Here is a 17,425-nt window from a genome sequence, read left to right on the forward strand (position 1 = left end):
TTGCCTTGTAAAAATATACCGAGAATAACTTCTGAAAGGTGTTTTGTAACTCGAAATTAGAGGAACGCCAAAAAATAAAAGATAAAAAAAATACGCCGATAATATCCCCCAAAATACCCCAGATAGACGCATGTTTAAAGTAACGGAAGGAAGGCATATTTTATCAGCATGTAAATAGCTGGGTCATGTCAAGGAGACATTAGAGCTCTAATTCGTCGTGTCGGAGCTCTTCGTTGATATCTACGCCATTTTCAGAGCCTTGTGACTCCCAAATACCGTGTAAGGGATAGCGTGATTCTTTTTCGTCGTCAATATTGCCATCATCTAGAACATCGCAGAGCTGTGGCTCAAGTTTGATGCTTGCAGTGGATTGAGATTGGTCATGGTTTTGGCGCATCGAATGGGCGGCATCTTGATTGCGATTTATCGATGTAAATCCCAACGAAGACATGCTTTGTGCAGAGCTCGATTGACCGCAGGACCCAAAGAAGAGACGATCTTGCGAGAATAGCGGATTCGCTCCGGGCATATCAAGGAACTGATTTGCCGCTGCGGCTACATCATTAGTACTAGGATTAGAGAAATCATCCATCTTTTGCTGAGCATGGTGGCCCGAAGAAAGACGAAAATGGTCATGGCTAAGACCATTGAAATGGTTGCTTGAAGAGAAAGGAAAGCGCGGTGGGTTATTATAGATCGATGTTCCATTCAGAGAATATGATAGGTCCGAGTGGTTCAGAGCGCCTGATAAAAATGATATTAGTACTGCACAATCAGACTCAGGAGTTAGGAGGTAGGATGTCTAACCCAGCCCTACATGTGTACCCATGTTGAGATAAGGCTGCTCTTGACCTCCTCTACCTCTCGTAAGCTCCCGTGCTGAGAATGATCTATCTGGTATATCCTGCGATGGCGGCGTGGGGGACACAAGATTAGAGTGTGATATCGGGTTCAACTGGTGCAACCCAACTCGACTGCGTAGATCAAACCTAGAAGGCAGAGAAGAGTTAGTACAACATTTGGACTATGTGAAGAATTTCCCAGATTGATAGTACCTTGGTTCTCTGTGGGATGAAGCAGACAGCGATCGATTATCGTAGAGGCCTATGTCAGATCAGTAACGAGATTTCGGGGATCGGAGGCATGCATACCAGTGATCGTATCTTCATCTCGGAATATGTCGTGAGAACGTTTAAACTGTCCAAGGGGTGTAATATCGGAGCTTGAAGTCCGGCTGTACCCCAGAAGCGGCTTAGAACCTTTTTCTTGGCCAAGATTGCTGCGTGTGATACGACGGCTATTTCCTCGAGTAATGTTGGCAGAAATCTCGGCCAAAGGCTCCCCTCGCTTCCGTCGAGGCTTCGCTACCTTTTTGGGCGGAGTCTCTCCAAAGTTAGTTGTAAAATCATGAAAAGATTTGGGGCGTGGAGACCAACCGCTTCCTCCTGGTCTGGCACCGGGGAAGAGCTATCGTACACATCTTTGATCCTTTCAACCTCAAACTCGGCCGTCATCACAACTTGTGTGGGCTCAATGCCTTCAGACGTTCTCCTCATTTTCTCAATGACAGATTTGGGCTTCCTCTGGTTGCGAGTACGCTTCATATCCTCATTTGCCAAATCCATCTTGCCCATCCCTGGCCAAACTTGACCTTTCAGTGCCATCATGTCGGCCGATCCGAAAAAGTCGTCTGGAGTATCGTTTTCATTATCGGATGGGAAGAATCCTGGATAGACGGGGAATTCTAGGGGATATTCTTCGCGCTCATTCTTTACAGGAGTGTCGGACTCGGTTCGCTTGAGTCTTCTCTTGGATTGCTGCTATCTCATTTAGTATGCCAACGTAGCTAAGTCGCCGGGCTCAAACCCCCCCAAAATATACCTTTGAAGAAGTGAGTGCTGTTGTAGCCCCCCTAGCTCGCTTATTTCTTGCAGCCTCTTTCAGCTGTTTGGCCTTCATTCTCTCAACGAGCAGCCCCTCGATGCCATTTTCTTTGTACCACTGCTCGTACTGCTGAAGGGAGATGGAGGCTGAAATATCCTGATGGGCCTTCAGCTTCGTCTGAGTTTCATGATGAAGATGGCCTTTGGAGGCAATATGCGTGAGGAGGTGCGATACGTCAGAGAACCGGGGTGTCTCAGGGCAAACGCTGCATAGCAAAGGTATTTGCTTGCTACTGGACCCAGAAGAACTGCCCGTTGTAACAACCGACGCCATGTCCTGCTCCAATCATTATTAGCCATGGCCGTTGATACAAGACTATTCGGAAAATAAAACATGTTGCTTCGCAGGCGCAGTTAATTTGTCTGCAATTGAGAACGTTGCTGAGTGGCCTAACCTATTCATGACCCAGAGGGCCGGGCTGAATCCAAGTGGTGATGTCGGGGCAGGAAACAGCAACAATAATAGCAATAACAGCAGCGAAACGAAGATGCGGTCTTGGGGTAGCCTCAGATAGCAAAGAAGCAATGGTAGAGAGCGACGTGATTCGGAAAAGGGCAACTGGGTATGCAGGGATTGGAGGGAAGAAGCAAATGGGCCACCAGGATGCAGAAAGATCCACACAAGCTCAGTTCAGATGGAAAAGAAGATTGGGAGGTAGGTAGCGGTATGGGTAGGGTGTGAGTAGGAAAGGGAGGAGAGTTCGGTGAAACGCAACAAGAAGCATAAACAGAAGTCATGAGGCTCACTATTGGATAGTAGCCGTCCACATCGGGACATGGCATGATGATCGACAGCGTCTGAGGCAGCAGCGCCCCAGAAGATTGTGTCCATTGAGGCAGCTGGGGCATTGCGTGAAACTCTAGGCCCGGTTCGCTTCCATCCCACGAGAGCGGCGAAGGGCCAGGACGAAGAGAGAAGCCCGAGAGGCGTCGCGAGTTCTGTGCCAAGAAGGAAGAATCCATGATGTCGATGCCGCAGCTGCTGCTGAGGTCGTGTCTAGGCAGTGTTTAGGCAGTGTCCAGGCAAGAGCCTCGTTTGGTAGGAGTCCTTTGGCTACCACGCCGCAGAAACGCTGCTGCTCGATTCTTGGAATTGTGGTGGATGGAGGAGAAGACGAGCAGCTTCGTCCTTTGAATATCAGTTTCCTTCCATCATGCATGGATAAAGGGCCAAAAGATGAGGCTAGCCCTTCTTGGGTGAAAATATTGCGTAGCCGTGGTCTTGCATCGTGCCTTCCTTCTTTATGGAATCCGTTGCTGATATCGATACGGCACCTAGAAAAAAAGATGGCCAAACAGGTACCTAGGTACTAGTAGTACATTATATGAATGCAAATCATCTTATTTAGTAGTTGCCCATATCTACTTAGTAGTTACTAAGTACTATAAAAGTAGGCGCCGGCACTTGTACTCTTCAGTGTTTTCCTTTATTTTGCGAATGCATCATCCCCTATTCTCTTCTTGAAGTAGCCTGTAACACCTACCTACTACGTACCTGCTATTTGTCTCACTGCTGATTTTCTTCACTAACATTACCCATTTAATTATATCATCTCAATCAAATTATAGGCTTGGCAGGTGATAGGTTGTAGATTTATGGCGCTGAAAGTATTTTTTGGTGGTTATCGCAATGCAAGCTATTTCGTGTTGCTGAGAAGAGCCATAGCAATTTACGCTGCACAGTATAATAATATCCGGATACGAATGCGTGCGTACAAAGACTTTTGATTTACCGTCTACAGCGTGATTTTGTATACAGGATATAGTATTAGATGTAATACTAGTTGCCCAGTTTTTGTGCCCTGCTTTGGATAGATACCTACTCTTATTCGTTTCTAGGGTAATGCTAATCCAAGGCTATACCACCTCACCGCGCAAAGGTTATTGAAACACAAAGCATAACCAATACATGTGTCGTATTTATGTTGGATATTACAGGGTAACTGCTACTTATGGGAGCAAGTAACCTTTTCTCCTTTCCCGTAGTATTATATTTTCCATGATGCCGTTGCTCGATGCCTGTTAATGAGAATCACCTAATAACTAGGTAGTGCGAGGGCAGTTTGTCGATATCGCAATCTATCAGACACGGCAAGATATACTTTGAAGAAAAAAGGGGGAATCTTAGATGGACAATTGTAGTCCAATACCTTTCATCCTCCTCACTCTCCTAGAATTCTTGCCACAATCTTCTTGGGCATGCAGTATCTCGGATCCACAGGCTCCATGCCGGGGTATCCAAGTAAACTCAGCCCTGCGGTGCCAAAGCATGTATGCCAAACGTCCACCATGTCACCGGGCCGGTCGGAAAAGCCACCGTTTTCAGGATCCTGGCAGCCCAAGATGAAGTCTATCAACGCCTGGCGGTCGATCCAGTGCACGCGATCGATAATCTGAAGACTACTCAAGACCCACCAGCTATAGCAAACATCTTCCTTCTTTTCAGGTCGGCCGTTGAGTCCGCCGCCAGGAAGCTGCCTCTCGCTAAGCCAACGGCCGAGTTTCTCATGGTCCACGAGATCCAGGCGCCCTGCGATGGCGAGAGCAGCGACGCAAGTAAAGATCTGGGCAGAGTGGGATTCTGCCCCAGGCTTCGCTCCATAGCCGCCATCAAAATTCGCACAGGATACGATGTGTGATACGGCTTTGTCAACGTCGACCAGCGACAAGAGACCGAGGAGGGACAGGGCGTTGAGAGCTGCGTATAAAAATCTCGTGTCCTCTTCACCCCACTCGTCGCCATAAAAGCTTCCACTATCAGGATTCTGAAGGTCCGCTATGACTGTGAAATATGTTAGCATCTTGCTGGTTATGCACTCAAGAGACATGCCCGTCAACACCTACACTTGCCAACGATGGCCTTTCCCTTTCCCCGAGCTTCCAGCTCTTCAAAGCCATCCACCATAGCGAGGATCTGTACCGCACTTACAGTAGAGAGGATGTGCGCATCATGCCCAGGGGCAGCTCCAAAACCGCCATTTTCGTGCTGGCAGGACAGCACAAAGTCGATAGTCTCCTTGCGCGGCAGAGCTTCAGGATGGCTGAGAAAATGGAGTGCACATAGGCCCCAGTATGCACCGTTTAGCCGCAAGTGCTCTGTCATCCAATAGTCCAGCTCATCGGTTTTGGTATCCAGAGTGAGAACATATTTCACATGAGCATCTGTGGCCAGCTCTGCGCCTTTGGTATGTGCAACTGCCTGTGCCATGGTGATATATTGAGTGAGTATTCCATGGAGGCAACATGTAGCTGTGAAAGTGTGGCTTCAGTGACGCAGTTGGAAAAGTTGCTTACTAATAAAAGCCATCTTCCCTGCCATGATACTAAGAACTATACGCGCACAGCAAAATGATAGATGCCTTGGTGGTAGCAAATATTTAATAGAGACTAAATATATATTTCATCTGCCAGATGTTTTCTCATTCTAATATCCATCTTCATCTTTTCTCCTCCTCGTTGGGGGTGTCTGGTTGAATGCTACAGGCGCCTGATCTGATGGGTGCATGTGCGTGTACACGGCCCTTTATATAGCCATTCTAACTTGTGGCCAAGCGTCTATTGTCATGAATCTGTATGGAGTCGTGCATGTCGGATTATTTTACTCAAACTAGTTATTATAGTCGATAACGTTGGGCAAGGCCATCAGCGACTAGGTACTACTAGGTAGGCAATAAGAGTGGCTATGCACTGATACATCCTGTTTGCGGCTCTGTTTTCCGCATTAGGTATTACCGCAACGGCATTTGTTCGCGTTGATGAGAAAATATGCGATGAAAGACTTGATATTTACTGTTATTATGTAGAAAGAAAATGCAAACTGTTTTACTAATACTTTTAGATCAGGGCTCGCTAACCATTCATGCGATTTTCTTGCGCCGAGCTTCGAGCGAAGCCAGAATCAAGATTGTTCGATTTAACGAAGCTGGCAAAAGCAGTAATCAAAAACTGGCCAAAAGACATGCAAGCTGCGGTATTGAAGACCTGCGTCTCGTTTCAATATTATTCCATAGCGTAAATCCGGAGGGTAAACAGGGCTGGAATCAATAGCATATAGTAGCGCATGGCATAGCTGCGATGACATTGCTATAATATATCTTGAGCGCCTTAAGCTCAGATGGTAAAGTTGCTAACCAAAGGAACTGTAAGGTGTTAATGTTAGTGGAGCAGGATTAGGTAGTATAGACGCTTCTCTTCTAATTTTGGGTATAATAATATGTTCCTTGTCCAAATTGTTCCGCCGTTCCTTCAGCTCTTTTGGTCCCATCATTGAGCCAGTAGAGAGAATTGTGACAAAAAAGCTGGTCTGGGCCATTTTTGGTCGAATCCATGCACAAGTAGTCTCGGCGGCCGCTTGCTTGTAAGATTTTAGAGAGAATCCACTTTAATGTGTGGCAGCCAACAAATCCACGAACTATAGATCTGAACTCCAACGTAGTACTACTAATTAGAATAAGAAAACAAATCCTTCATGAGCGCATAACTGACCCCTAAAGGTCAACACCTCATGAAGTGAAGAGAAAGCGCCGAAATTAGAGACCACTTATGTTTGTTTGGACTATAATTAACCATTTCGCGTAAGAGTGTCTTACAGTCATTCCTCATTGCTTATGCTGGCACCGTCACGGTCTGTCTGCAGCTCTCTCGATACCGCCGTACCTATATATAGGTGAACTGCCTAATATCCCCCAAAACAACACGCTAGTGCTGACGAGGCTCGAATGATAGTGAAAACAGGGAATTGCTATTCAACGCCCTAGCCGTAACTTGACGGAAACGTCAGTCTACTCACATCTATATATTTAAGAAATATATAATACCTAAAAAATGGTAAAGGCAATGGAGGCAGCAGAGGCAGTGCAAGATTGAACTACATGTAATTGTAATTGTATGTTCGGGTGGCTATGTTATTTGAGTTGTTGAGTAATAATGTAAAGGCACTTACAAGGGCCTATGTATAAGTCACTCCACCGCCGAGTACTTTCGATAATCAACTCTAAGAAAACGTTATATGGCTTGTAAACAGCTGAAGATATTTACTACGAGCACAATACATTATAGACATGCTAGCAAGTATGTCATAGACAATAATTCAAGGCTTGCAGTGCTCATATGGCACGTTATAACCTCTCAACCAGGTGAAATATTCGGGCAGTCAAGTTGCTCCGGCGCCATATCGTTTAAGGAGCCGCATGTCTTGATACCCCTGGTTGGGCCGAGCCGCTTAGCTGGCGGTAGGTTGTGGAGCAATACAAATAAGCCTGATGGATGGTATGGAATATATCTAGCGCAGAGTATATTCATAGTCTGTATTCTTTCTTTCTTTGATTCTCATCAAGCCTCAAGTTGCCAATGCTACCGTGATATGATGGTTGGTCTCACGAGAGCTCTGGCTCTGCTCGCCTTTGGCGGTACAGTGCAGGCGTCGCCATGTAAGTCACCACCCCAACTTGATAATCTCTTCAAACCAGCCATTCTTTTGAGTCGACTCTCGTATTTTCTCATGTGCTTTTAGTCTCGTTAAACGGAACTATTACCCAGCCTGTGACGTTGCCAACTACAATACCACCGAGTACCACTGCGTCTGGAAACCTTACATGCGGCACTATTGAAGTCAGTGTTCTTCAAGCTGTTGCTGTTGCAGCGTATTCGGGTCTTTCTAGGGAACCTGCTTTGCAATGTCAATGCATTGGGTCTGTGAATTCCTGGCTGGATGCAACAGACGCTCCTACTCGGACACTTACTAGGACCATTGGAACTGGGGTCACTACTTTCACGGAAACTCTTAGCAGTACTACGACGGTAGTAACAACAGTTTTGGATTTAACTTCAGTCATCACGAATACGGGGAACTTTATTGAGCCAGATACCAACCTGTGGTATGGATCTGCGACATCTCCATGTGTAAGTGGGCCTAATTGGCATGCCGTAATGTTTCTCTATGTTCAAGACGCTAATGCGTTCTCTCTATTCGCTTCTAGTGTTACAGCTGCACAATTCAAGCTTCTACGGTGGAAGTGTTCTACTGGACTGACGGTATGCCAAAACGCAGGATACTCTTAAGAGCGTGAACTTGCCATATTAATACTGATACAGCCACCGAGACGCCTGCTGTCACAGCTTTTTCATCTAATGGAATTTTATAGTAAGTAAATGCAGCGAGTTTCAGTCTATGTTCTTAACATGGCTAATATGGCCTCGCCATAGCGAGTCTCCATCCATCTATATCGGCTTTTCTTCCCTATCAGCATTCGACTACTGCGGATTGGTTGGATCAGCTTATGCGAATACAACCATCGCATTCGACCCAACAGAATTATCAACTCTACTGTTCACTGGAGTAGTTGGCACCCAGGATGTTGTGACTGCGGTAACGAGTGGCACTGTCATTACTAGTTAGAAACACTCCCGACGGGTCTGCTGTGCTTAACACAAAAGATCTAGAGAGAAACTGTTCGACAATATCGGGCTATTCATATATTCCCGGAAACCCCTCTAATGCTGGTTTTCATATTACTCCACGTATGTTCATGCTGATCGATTTTTGTCTTCTCCGGTTTCTCTTTTGAAGATCTACATATGAGTTGGTCACATCCTTGCTGACTTTGCATTCCTTGAATAGCTGACCCTTGTCATCCCACGATTGTCATTCCCGATAGAGTCAGAAGTTTACAACCGGGCTGGGATGCGTGTCTTAGTGATGCCATCGGAGGGTGAGTTAAGATGGAATTCTGCCTGTTTAAAGCATATTCTCACAAGGTGATTGTCTCTTTATCTAGGTTCTATGATCCTCCTTCGGCGCTTAGCCCCGTCTCTGCGCTCATACCGACGTCTTCAACGCCTTCTCAGGCGTCGACAACTCCTAGTCCACCTCGAAGTACGACTCCCGCCCTGCCTTCTTCTATTCCCCCTCCCCCTCCTCCTCAGACAAGCTCGCCGCCGCCTCCTAAATCATCTCCCACGTCTCTGCCACCACCGCCTCCTCCACCAAAATCATCACCACCTCCTCCTCCTCCTGCCCAGTCTTCCTCGGTACCCCCTCCGCCACCACCCCCTCCTAAATCATCATCTGCTCCTCCTCCCCCTATTCAATCAGCTTCGTCAGCTTCACCTGTTTCACCTCCACCGGTGACACCTCATTCTTCAGCACCAGCTTCTTCTGTCCCCAACAACTCTCCATCTTCACTTCCGGCATCTGATACCAATTCTGAAGGGACCAACCCTCCCCCTGCAACTACAGCTGGTCGCGGCACCAATGGCCCTCAGCCTTCCAGTTCTCCTGCTTCCAATCCCTCTTCTCCGGGTAGCAGCAGCGATACACCGCCGCCACCACCAACGGGGGGAGACAATAACAACGCTGGTGGTGGAAGTACAGAAACTGGCGGTAGTTCATTGAACAGCACCCCGTCCCAGACTCAAGATCAAGATGGGGGTGGCACCGGCTCACCGTCAGCTCTGCAGCATGCTGGAAAGGGGAGTCAGCCTCCCTCATCCGTCATCGTTGTCGGTTCAGCTACGTTTAGCAAGAACTCTAAGTCTGAGTTCGTATTTGGCTCTACGACTTTGATCCCCGGCGGGCCTCCCGTTTCTTTGGGAGGAACTACACTGTCACTGCCCACTCCTGGGCCTTCGGCCACTGCAGCTGTGTCCGGAAGTTCTGGCGCAGAGAGCAGTGAGACTGGAAGTAATACCACAGGAACCGGCTCAGGCGCTGCCGGCGAGACTGTATCCAGTGAAACTGGTGTGCCTGGCTCTCAAGAAACCTCAGCTACCAATGCGGGAAGCTCAGACGGAGAAGACTTTGGTTCAACCAACACAGCATCAGCTGGCCTTCCGTCTACGTCGGTGACTACCATCCCCAAGAGCGAAGCAGCCTCTGGATTGTTTTCAGCTGCAATGAGAAGCATCAAAGCGGTTGGCGTTACTATGCTTGTCGCACTCTACGTCCAACGATGAGATAACTTGCTTTTGTAGAAGAAGTCAGATGATGATACATAATGATGGAAATGAGATAAGAATAATATGTATGATACACGTTGAAAACATTGTTTTTCATACAAGAACTAAATCCTGTATGTACTAATAACTCGCATCTTTTACATAAGGCTCATCGTTATCATTCGAAGTGTTGATGTGTTTGGCGCCTTATACGATATGCCTGCGAATTCTGCCACCTCCGCATCTTAATCATGATGCGCGCTTAATCGATTACCCTCTGATAGCAGCGGTAGCATCCAACCCTTCTGGGTGTCATCGCATGCTGCTGAAGCTACGGCTTAATACTTGGCGCCATTCATCAATTAGGAATGGGTGTAACGCCGGATAATTGAATCGCATGGCCACCGCTGTTGCCCAATAGCGGCGTCCGTTTACGTGGTCACATGAATGGCATCTGCAGGCTAAGAAGCAAAATGATGCATCACTACGGATGTTCTGGCTGCCTCTGCGGTAAGGTATATGTACCTGTACAACTCGCCAGCTGCTACCTACTACTACTACTACCTACCTACTACTACCTACTAGGCAGTACCTGTATATCGTGATAATATTAGGGGCAGTAAAGAGTAGGAGGCATGTACTTCGTATGCAGTAGTAATAATTTCTTTCCCTTCGTTTCTCTTCGTTCCGTTTTTCTTTTTTTAGAAAAAAGGGGGGGTGCTTGCTGATTTGCGTAATATGCAATCTTCCAACTGTTCCTCTCAGACTTGTGTCAAGCCTCGTGTTATCGGCCGGATTGGGATCCATCTGTGTCGTACAATGCCCTAACGTCGCAGTGATGACGAACGACTGCCATGTACTGGGTACTCACATGCCATCCCGGCACTACTACAGTGGCAACTCGGAGTGCTGAGAGTTTAAGTTGTTATATTTGACACGCGGGTCGCTTGCATCACGTTTTGCATCAGAGGTACTTTAGCGCAGTGGCCACTCCATACATCCTGTTAGCCCTCAGTTGGTGCATCATAGACTTGGACTTCAGGTTGCTATTGCATAGTACTAGTATGTATACGATAGCGCCGGATAGACGCCAATACTATTATCCTATGCTGTAAGACATAAAAAGCGCTCCAAACAATATACGCGAATGCTGCGCAGGGCTAAGCTGACATGTTCCTGAGTCGATGTCTGATATACAGTAGCCCTGCAAGGGAGGTATCCGTCACATCGAAATGCTAGTCCCAGCAAGTACCACCGTCCTTTGTACAACGTGCTTCCTTCTGGGGGCAGGAGGAGGTGGAGCAGCCGCCGCTTACGCAGCCAGTAACGTGGGGGCAACCCCTGAAAGAGCGGTTCTTTCCCGGGGCCACCGAGGCGTTTCAGATACGATGGCGCGCGTGCTCCAGGAGAGAAAGGGAAAGCTGCGACCACTAAACGCTAGGTGCCTGCCCCGTGTGTTACTGGTGCTTTGGCGCTGTGGCCTTCTAAATGCGGTAGTCGCTGTCTAGCAGCCACTTGGCTCCGTTCTTCGTGGCTTCTTGCCAATTGCGCTTCCGTACCTGGCGCAGTTACCAGCGCCTCCACCCTGACGCTATCCGTTTTAGCCAGGCCAGGCACCGCAAGTATCGACATACGTGCCCCAGAAGGGATTGTTTAGGGCATGGGCTGGACCGGACCTACCTGCTTTTTTCTTTTTTTTCTCACAATCGCAGTATTACGAGTTCATACAGTACAGTACATGTAGTAATCTGAGTGAAGCACCACCCAGCCAAGCCACTGACGCCTGGTTGGCGCTCCAATACTTTGTAAATCGGACAATAAAGTACACAGGGGCGTTTGATGGCCCCGGCTGGCTTTGCGTTTCATAGATCCCTAGCAACACACGGTCTCTAAAGTACCTAGTATTAATGCCTTGCCAAAGAGACAGCACCAACAGATGGGATCAATTAGTGCCATCTCTGCAGGTGTATTCTATCCTCCCTAGATGAGATTTAGCCTTAACCTAGGGAGCAGGTGGTATCATCTGAGTCCCGCTACCTTACTACTGCCTGTCCTCTGCGCCTTAGCACGTATTTGTCGCCAGCGGCAACAGACAATGGAGAAAAGAAAGAGAGAGTCCAGGCTGGGGCCCAAGAACAGCCAGTTTGCTGAATCTCCATCCATGGCTTAATACGCACCTATTTGGAGGTACCTCGCGAGCAAGCACGCACCCACACCAGACACTCGTATTCTCCTCCTTTTATATCGTGTCTTGGGTGTGCCTTGCGCGCACGCTGCTTGACTTTTACACCACACACGATCCACGACTACGAGCCCTATCATTTACCTGTATATGCCACGAGCACCGGGGCCCTACGACCATCGCAAGGCAAGTAAGTACTGGTACGCAGCGCATTTGCTCGCACTTAGTCGATACAAGTTCGCCCCCTCTCCCTTCTCCACGGCCTGGGACACCGGCTCGCCAAGCCGATGCTGGGAGCGACAAGCTGCAGTCCATCGTTCGTCTCGTCGACCCCCACCGGCCTGCCCCTTTGCCATCTCCATCGTGGATTTCCAACACTCGCGGCACAGCTGAGGCACAGCATCGCCTGCAAGATCCGCCTCTCTCCTGTGCATTGCGTCTCCTGACGCCTCCTGCTCCTGTTCCCGCCTTGCTGCTGCGCTGTGCGCGCTCCGGAGTCTGACCGTCGCACGTCGTCTCCTATCCAAGGGCCAAGGGCCCCAAGGCCAAAGCGCCAACCCACCCCTAGTCGCAGGCTCAGCAAGCAAACCTCCCAGGAGTGCCAGCCAGACCAAGGCGCCGCTGCTGCTGCACGCCTCCATCTCATCCAGGCCAGAGCGCTCGACACTCACTGCCGGGGTTGCAAAGATGGGACGCAAGCCCACGCCGCAGCCGCTGATACTGGCAGATGCCAGCGCTCTGGATGCCGACCCGCCGCAGCCCTCTGCCGAAGCAGCATCGCAAGCCGCCGCGTCGCCAGTCGACTCGAAATCGCCCAGATCGCAGCGAATCTCTCCCTTCCCCATCAGCAAGTTTGCCGTTCACAGAAACCGGCCGCCGAGGACGGGCAGGTCGCCAACCTTACAGCCACAGCCGCCACGCCCTGCTACTAGCACCGGACCGTCAGACGAAGCCAGCCGCAACTACCAACAGCAGCAATTGCTGCAGCTGTGTCGCGCCCAAAACGCCCGCGATGATTCAGACCTGCTGCAGCCCTCGCCATCGACTGCTTCCACCCCAGATCCTCCTTCCGCCGGGCTGCCACCCCAAGAACTGCGCCAAGCCATGACGGGTGGCACCAAACAGGCCAAGCCCAGCTTCTTTCAGTTTAACAAAGCCCCCAAAACTCCCAGTCAGCCTCATCACGCACACACCCATCAGCACACAGAGTCGCAGAGCCAGCCAATGCCGAAAGCAAGTGAAGGGGGCGAAAGGGCAGGCCACAAAGGTAAGGCTTCAAAGGGCGAAAAGAGCATGCAGGATCCTTATTATAACAAACATCAGGCTGAGTGCGTACGCCAACAATGGCAGTGCGCGCTAGCTTAGCACCTTTTCCCTTGCATTACATCCTTTCATGGCACACTTATCCATTCGCAGGCGACTGTTTTTAATTTATCATAAAAATTTTTTTTCTTTTTAAATCTTGAAGGGGGAGAAGAGACAAGTCAGAAACTTTGTTGCTAACCGTTTGTCATCTGACTTTCTTAGACCCGATCAATATCGAGAACACCCAACAGAAATCCATATCTTCTTATCCGTCACGCTCTGATCTTTCCGCTTCATCCTCTGGAGACGCTGAGGCACCGCCACCTTTGCCATCTGCTAGGAAAAACAAGTCCAAGTCGTTTGCGCTCCTTGGCCGCAGTAAATCGGTTCGCGACAAAGAAAACGGTCGCCATAAACCCTCCCCCGCGCAAGTACCACTACCAGCCGCGTCAAGCAACCCCCCACCTCCTGACAATACCAACGCTTCCAATTCTACCAATTCTACTACCACTGCCGTTGCTCAAGCTGCGACAGTATCGCAAGAGCGAGCGCCTAAAGACGACGGGATGAACTCCCATGGTCGAGGTCGGCCTGAGGACCGAACGGCCGGCGGCACCTCTACTACTGCCGCCAAAGATGCTCCTCGAGAGAAGGAACAAAGAGCCCATTCCTCGTCAATACGGGAAACCAGCGCATCAACCTTTCTCAGCGGGCTGAGATACTCGTCGACCAGGGCTGCTGACATAATTAGCAAAGGTCTGTTTGGAAAGAGTTCGCGAAGCGGCAGCACAACAGAAAAAGAGCTGGTGATAGACGACGAACATTATGTGTTGAAGGTGATTAATCTACCCTTGGTCGAACAGACACGTTTAACTCGAATTTCAAAACGTTTGGAGGACTCGCGAGACAAGACAGAGTTCTGGATGCCAGCATTTCCGTGGAGAGCCATCGATTATTTGAACTATAAGGGGACCGAAGTTGAAGGTCTTTATCGCGTGCCTGGAAGCGGGCCTCAAGTTAAGAAGTGGCAAAGAAAGTTTGATGAGCGTGCGTTTCCACCACATCTTGTTCTATTGAGAATCCGAGCCTGGCTAACACAAATGTCTGCAGAGTACGATGTAAATCTCTTTGAGCAAAACGACCTCTATGATATCAACATTGTAGGCTCCATGCTCAAAGCTTGGCTTCGAGAACTACCTGACGAGCTCTTCCCCAAAGCGGCCCAAGAGCGCATTGCTCGCGAGTGTCAGGGTGCTGAAAAAGTCCCCCAGCTGCTTATCGAAGAGCTCTCGAATCTTTCCCCGTTCAACTATTACCTGCTTTTTGCCATTACGTGCCATCTCAGCCTGCTTCTTGCTCACTCTGACAAGAATAAAATGGATTTCCGAAATCTATGCATCTGCTTCCAGCCGTGCATGAAAATTGACGCCTTTTGCTTTAAATTTCTGGTTTGCGATTGGAGAGACTGCTGGAAGGGCTGCAGCAACGAGGCCAAGTTCATTGAAGAAGAGTACCGAATATTCGACCAACCTCCGCCGCGGGGCCTTGCTGAAATGCAAATTCCCAACCAAAGCGATGTCGAGCATGCAGAAAAACCAGCTTCGTCACATAGCAATATGCCATCGATCCAAGAGACAGGCGAACCGACAGAAGACGTGGGTAAGCACCAAAATCAGTCATCCAAGTCCAACAACAGTCTTTCGTCTCGTCGGTCATCCATCTCGACGGCCCTGAGCGACCATAGCGAGGAGGAGGATAACGTTAGCGACATGTTTGGCTTCACGCATTCACAAGCTACTACTGGAGCCGGATCCCGAGAACTGCGTCCTTTGTCTCCGATCCAGCCTCTATCACCCCTCGGCTTCTAAGAAGTGAGCCGAGCTATAGCAAACCAACAAAACTATAAAAAAAGAACAAGGAAAAGAAGAAGAAAAAAGAAAGGAATAAAAAAAAAAAAAAAAGAACACCTCGCAAGTCTAAATTCACATGCAATCATTTACTCCTTCGGCAAAGATACCCAGCAGTTATCATCGGCGCCGACTTACGACATCACGCCGTTTATGACTCGTTTTTGTTTCGTCTCTTTCAGAATTTAGCGCATCTCTTAACACTAGAACGTCTGGTCCGTCATGGACTGAGCGCCCTTCCTGTCCTTTCTCAGTCACTGTGGTGTGGAAAAAAGATTATATATCTCGAGACGGGCTTCAGGGGACTCAGTGGTCCTCCCACTGCTTTCTCTTGTTTCATATGTGCCATCTGCCTCTTTGCATTTTTCGGTCTGGCTTTCCTATATTTTCCTATTTTGTCTTTTCATCACCCTACAGCAATGTCGCGACGACACTTTTCCCAGGTTTATTTTCTCGATTCTTAATTGCAGATTATTGCATCATCGAAACGACTTCGGATTTCTTTTTAGCTATTCAAAGACTCGACCGTGGAATATCGTATAGGCCAACATTTTCTCAGACCATTCTCCTTTGTTAAAAGCTAGGCCGTATGGAGAATTGGAGGCTACATATAGAGATTATGGCTGTTTGTGAGCCTTTAATTTTCCTTTCCCCCCCCCCCCCCCCCCCTCTCCTTCTATCTCTTTCTAGCTTGATTTAAGATTGGGAGTATGGACGGCAGTGTAAGATTAGAAGGGGTTGGTGGCTCTAAAGCTGCTTGAGTAAAGATGGAGAGAAGGAGTGGCCGGAATTTTTGTTGTCTTCTTTTATCTTTGACAACCTTTGAACCATTAGGGATTGGGAGGGAATCTGGCGAACGTGAAACAAAATTGTTTGCTGCTATGCTAGCTTTGAGGTTCTCTTGAACATCTATATAAAAATGTGAATGTGAAAACTTGAGCAATCCTTCCTCCAATAAGATGGATAGATAACGACTAAGCCGACATGTATCTTGATTTCTCTTGATGCAGGATTCTTCTTAAATCCCTCCCAACACGCCTATAACGCCGTAGCCATGTCTGACTGACTTTTGATTATGAATAGACCCTCCAATGGTGGAATAGCTGGATTCATGTATTGTGTACCGTCGTCTCTCGTCTCCCTTAGGCTTTCTTGCCCATCTTCTCTGCGGCGTCCCGCTGGTTTTTCCTCATCTTCCTCTCGTTGCGTTTGATCCTCTCGACGCGCTCCCTCCGTCCATCGGCCCTGATGCTGGTGCCCTCTTTCCGCGCGGCCTCCTTCTTAGGGTCAACCTCGACCAGCCAGTCGTCCTCGCCCTTCTTGTTCAGGCCCTTGTAACCCCACTTGCGCTTCCACTCGCCCGACTCCTCGTCGTAGGCCAGGTTGCGGCGCTGCTCCCTGGTCTTTGCCTTGATGCCCTTCTTGGCGGCGAAGCGCTCCCACTTGGTCGGCGGCTTGGGCTGGGGCACGGGTTTCTCGCGGGGCAGGCGGGTGGCGGGCGCGGGCAGCGTCAGGAGGACGCCGTCGCTGGTGGACTGGAGCGGGCAGGTGGTGAGGAGCTGGTTGATGAGCGACTGGGCGCCGTCGCGGGCGATCTCGGCGAGGGACTGGTCGATGGCGGAGCGGTCGAGGATGACGGGGTTGGGGTCCTCGGCGAGGAGGTTGCCGAGGTCGAAGGTGTAGGGCGTGGGCTTGTCGACGACGACGGGGAGCTTTGGTTTGGAGATGGGGAGCGCCATTGTGTGGAGGATGTCCGTATTATTTTATTTATATGGTATATTTTTGGGTATTAGGAATTGGATTTCTTGTAGTGTCGAAAAAGTGAGCGTGATTGGTTGGCAGGCGTTGGTTCGCCTTCTTTTATTTGGAAAAAAAAAAAATTCGAGGCGCAAAGAAAGAAGAATGGCTCTTGGATCACTCGCGTCTGCAGCCAACTTTTCTTGCGACGCTTCTCAATTTTTTTGATCGATAAGAAAGTTCGATTAAGCTAGTTTGCCTGCATCGGATCAGCGGCTTAGAATTTTCCGGCCAACGACAACCTTGCTGCTGTCCGTTTTAGCAGCGAAGCGTGCAAGGTACCTTTTATGTACCTTTAGTGCAATTTCCGTATTGAGCGGTACTTTGTCAGTTCCTCCTGCCACCAAGGTGCATTA

General features: G+C 48.9%; 5 protein-coding genes across 5 annotated transcripts; 2 read left to right on the forward strand and 3 right to left on the reverse strand.

Annotated features, from left to right (window-relative positions):
• Positions 1-199: 199 nt before the first annotated feature.
• On the reverse strand, positions 200-2,906 carry TrAFT101_003731 (uncharacterized protein; the record flags this gene model as incomplete). The annotated part of the gene is made up of 7 exons (XM_066126974.1): positions 200-744; positions 808-989; positions 1,056-1,104; positions 1,152-1,383; positions 1,437-1,817; positions 1,882-2,220; positions 2,691-2,906. 7 exons carry the CDS (start codon positions 2,904-2,906, stop codon positions 200-202), a joined length of 1,944 nt encoding a protein of 647 aa, XP_065983082.1.
• Positions 2,907-3,660: 754 nt separating this feature from the next.
• On the reverse strand, positions 3,661-5,168 carry TrAFT101_003732 (uncharacterized protein). Its single transcript, XM_024904838.2, has 2 exons — positions 4,788-5,168; positions 3,661-4,725 (listed from the first exon to the last, which is right to left on the reverse strand). The coding sequence occupies exons 1-2, from the start codon at positions 5,149-5,151 to the stop codon at positions 4,106-4,108; spliced, it is 984 nt and encodes a 327-aa protein (XP_024766505.1). The 5' UTR covers positions 5,152-5,168; the 3' UTR covers positions 3,661-4,105.
• A 2,137-nt stretch (positions 5,169-7,305) lies between these two features.
• On the forward strand, positions 7,306-9,896 carry TrAFT101_003733 (uncharacterized protein; the record flags this gene model as incomplete). Its single annotated transcript, XM_066126975.1, has 7 exons — positions 7,306-7,372; positions 7,456-7,844; positions 7,922-7,976; positions 8,037-8,085; positions 8,148-8,335; positions 8,563-8,653; positions 8,720-9,896. 7 exons carry the CDS (start codon positions 7,306-7,308, stop codon positions 9,894-9,896), a joined length of 2,016 nt encoding a protein of 671 aa, XP_065983083.1.
• A 2,019-nt stretch (positions 9,897-11,915) lies between these two features.
• On the forward strand, positions 11,916-16,245 carry TrAFT101_003734 (uncharacterized protein). Its single transcript, XM_024898881.2, has 3 exons — positions 11,916-13,327; positions 13,588-14,412; positions 14,476-16,245. Exons 1-3 carry the CDS (start codon positions 12,748-12,750, stop codon positions 15,231-15,233), a joined length of 2,163 nt encoding a protein of 720 aa, XP_024766503.1. The 5' UTR covers positions 11,916-12,747; the 3' UTR covers positions 15,234-16,245.
• TrAFT101_003735 (uncharacterized protein) lies at positions 16,059-17,210 on the reverse strand. Its single transcript, XM_024907325.2, has one exon. The coding sequence runs from the start codon at positions 17,009-17,011 to the stop codon at positions 16,415-16,417; it is 597 nt and encodes a 198-aa protein (XP_024766501.1). The 5' UTR covers positions 17,012-17,210; the 3' UTR covers positions 16,059-16,414.
• Positions 17,211-17,425: the final 215 nt, after the last annotated feature.

The sequence above is a fragment of the Trichoderma asperellum genome, chromosome 2 (genome assembly GCF_020647865.1).
Source record: "Trichoderma asperellum chromosome 2, complete sequence".
Taxonomy (NCBI): Eukaryota; Fungi; Ascomycota; class Sordariomycetes; order Hypocreales; family Hypocreaceae; genus Trichoderma; species Trichoderma asperellum.

What these genes read in the sequence shown, in the direction of transcription:
- TrAFT101_003732 (XM_024904838.2), bottom strand. Translation starts at nt 5,151, where the DNA reads ATGGCACAGGCAGTTGCACATACCAAAGGCGCAGAGCTGGCCACAGAT. An exon ending in AAAGGCCATCGTTGGCAAGT is followed by an intron (nt 4,726 to 4,787) that starts GTAGGTGTTGAC and finishes CATATTTCACAG; the next exon opens with TCATAGCGGACCTTCAGAAT.
- TrAFT101_003734 (XM_024898881.2), top strand. Translation starts at nt 12,748, where the DNA reads ATGGGACGCAAGCCCACGCCGCAGCCGCTGATACTGGCAGATGCCAGC. An exon ending in CGAAAGGGCAGGCCACAAAG is followed by an intron (nt 13,328 to 13,587) that starts GTAAGGCTTCAA and finishes TGACTTTCTTAG; the next exon opens with ACCCGATCAATATCGAGAAC. An exon ending in GCAAAGAAAGTTTGATGAGC is followed by an intron (nt 14,413 to 14,475) that starts GTGCGTTTCCAC and finishes AAATGTCTGCAG; the next exon opens with AGTACGATGTAAATCTCTTT.
- TrAFT101_003735 (XM_024907325.2), bottom strand. Translation starts at nt 17,011, where the DNA reads ATGGCGCTCCCCATCTCCAAACCAAAGCTCCCCGTCGTCGTCGACAAG.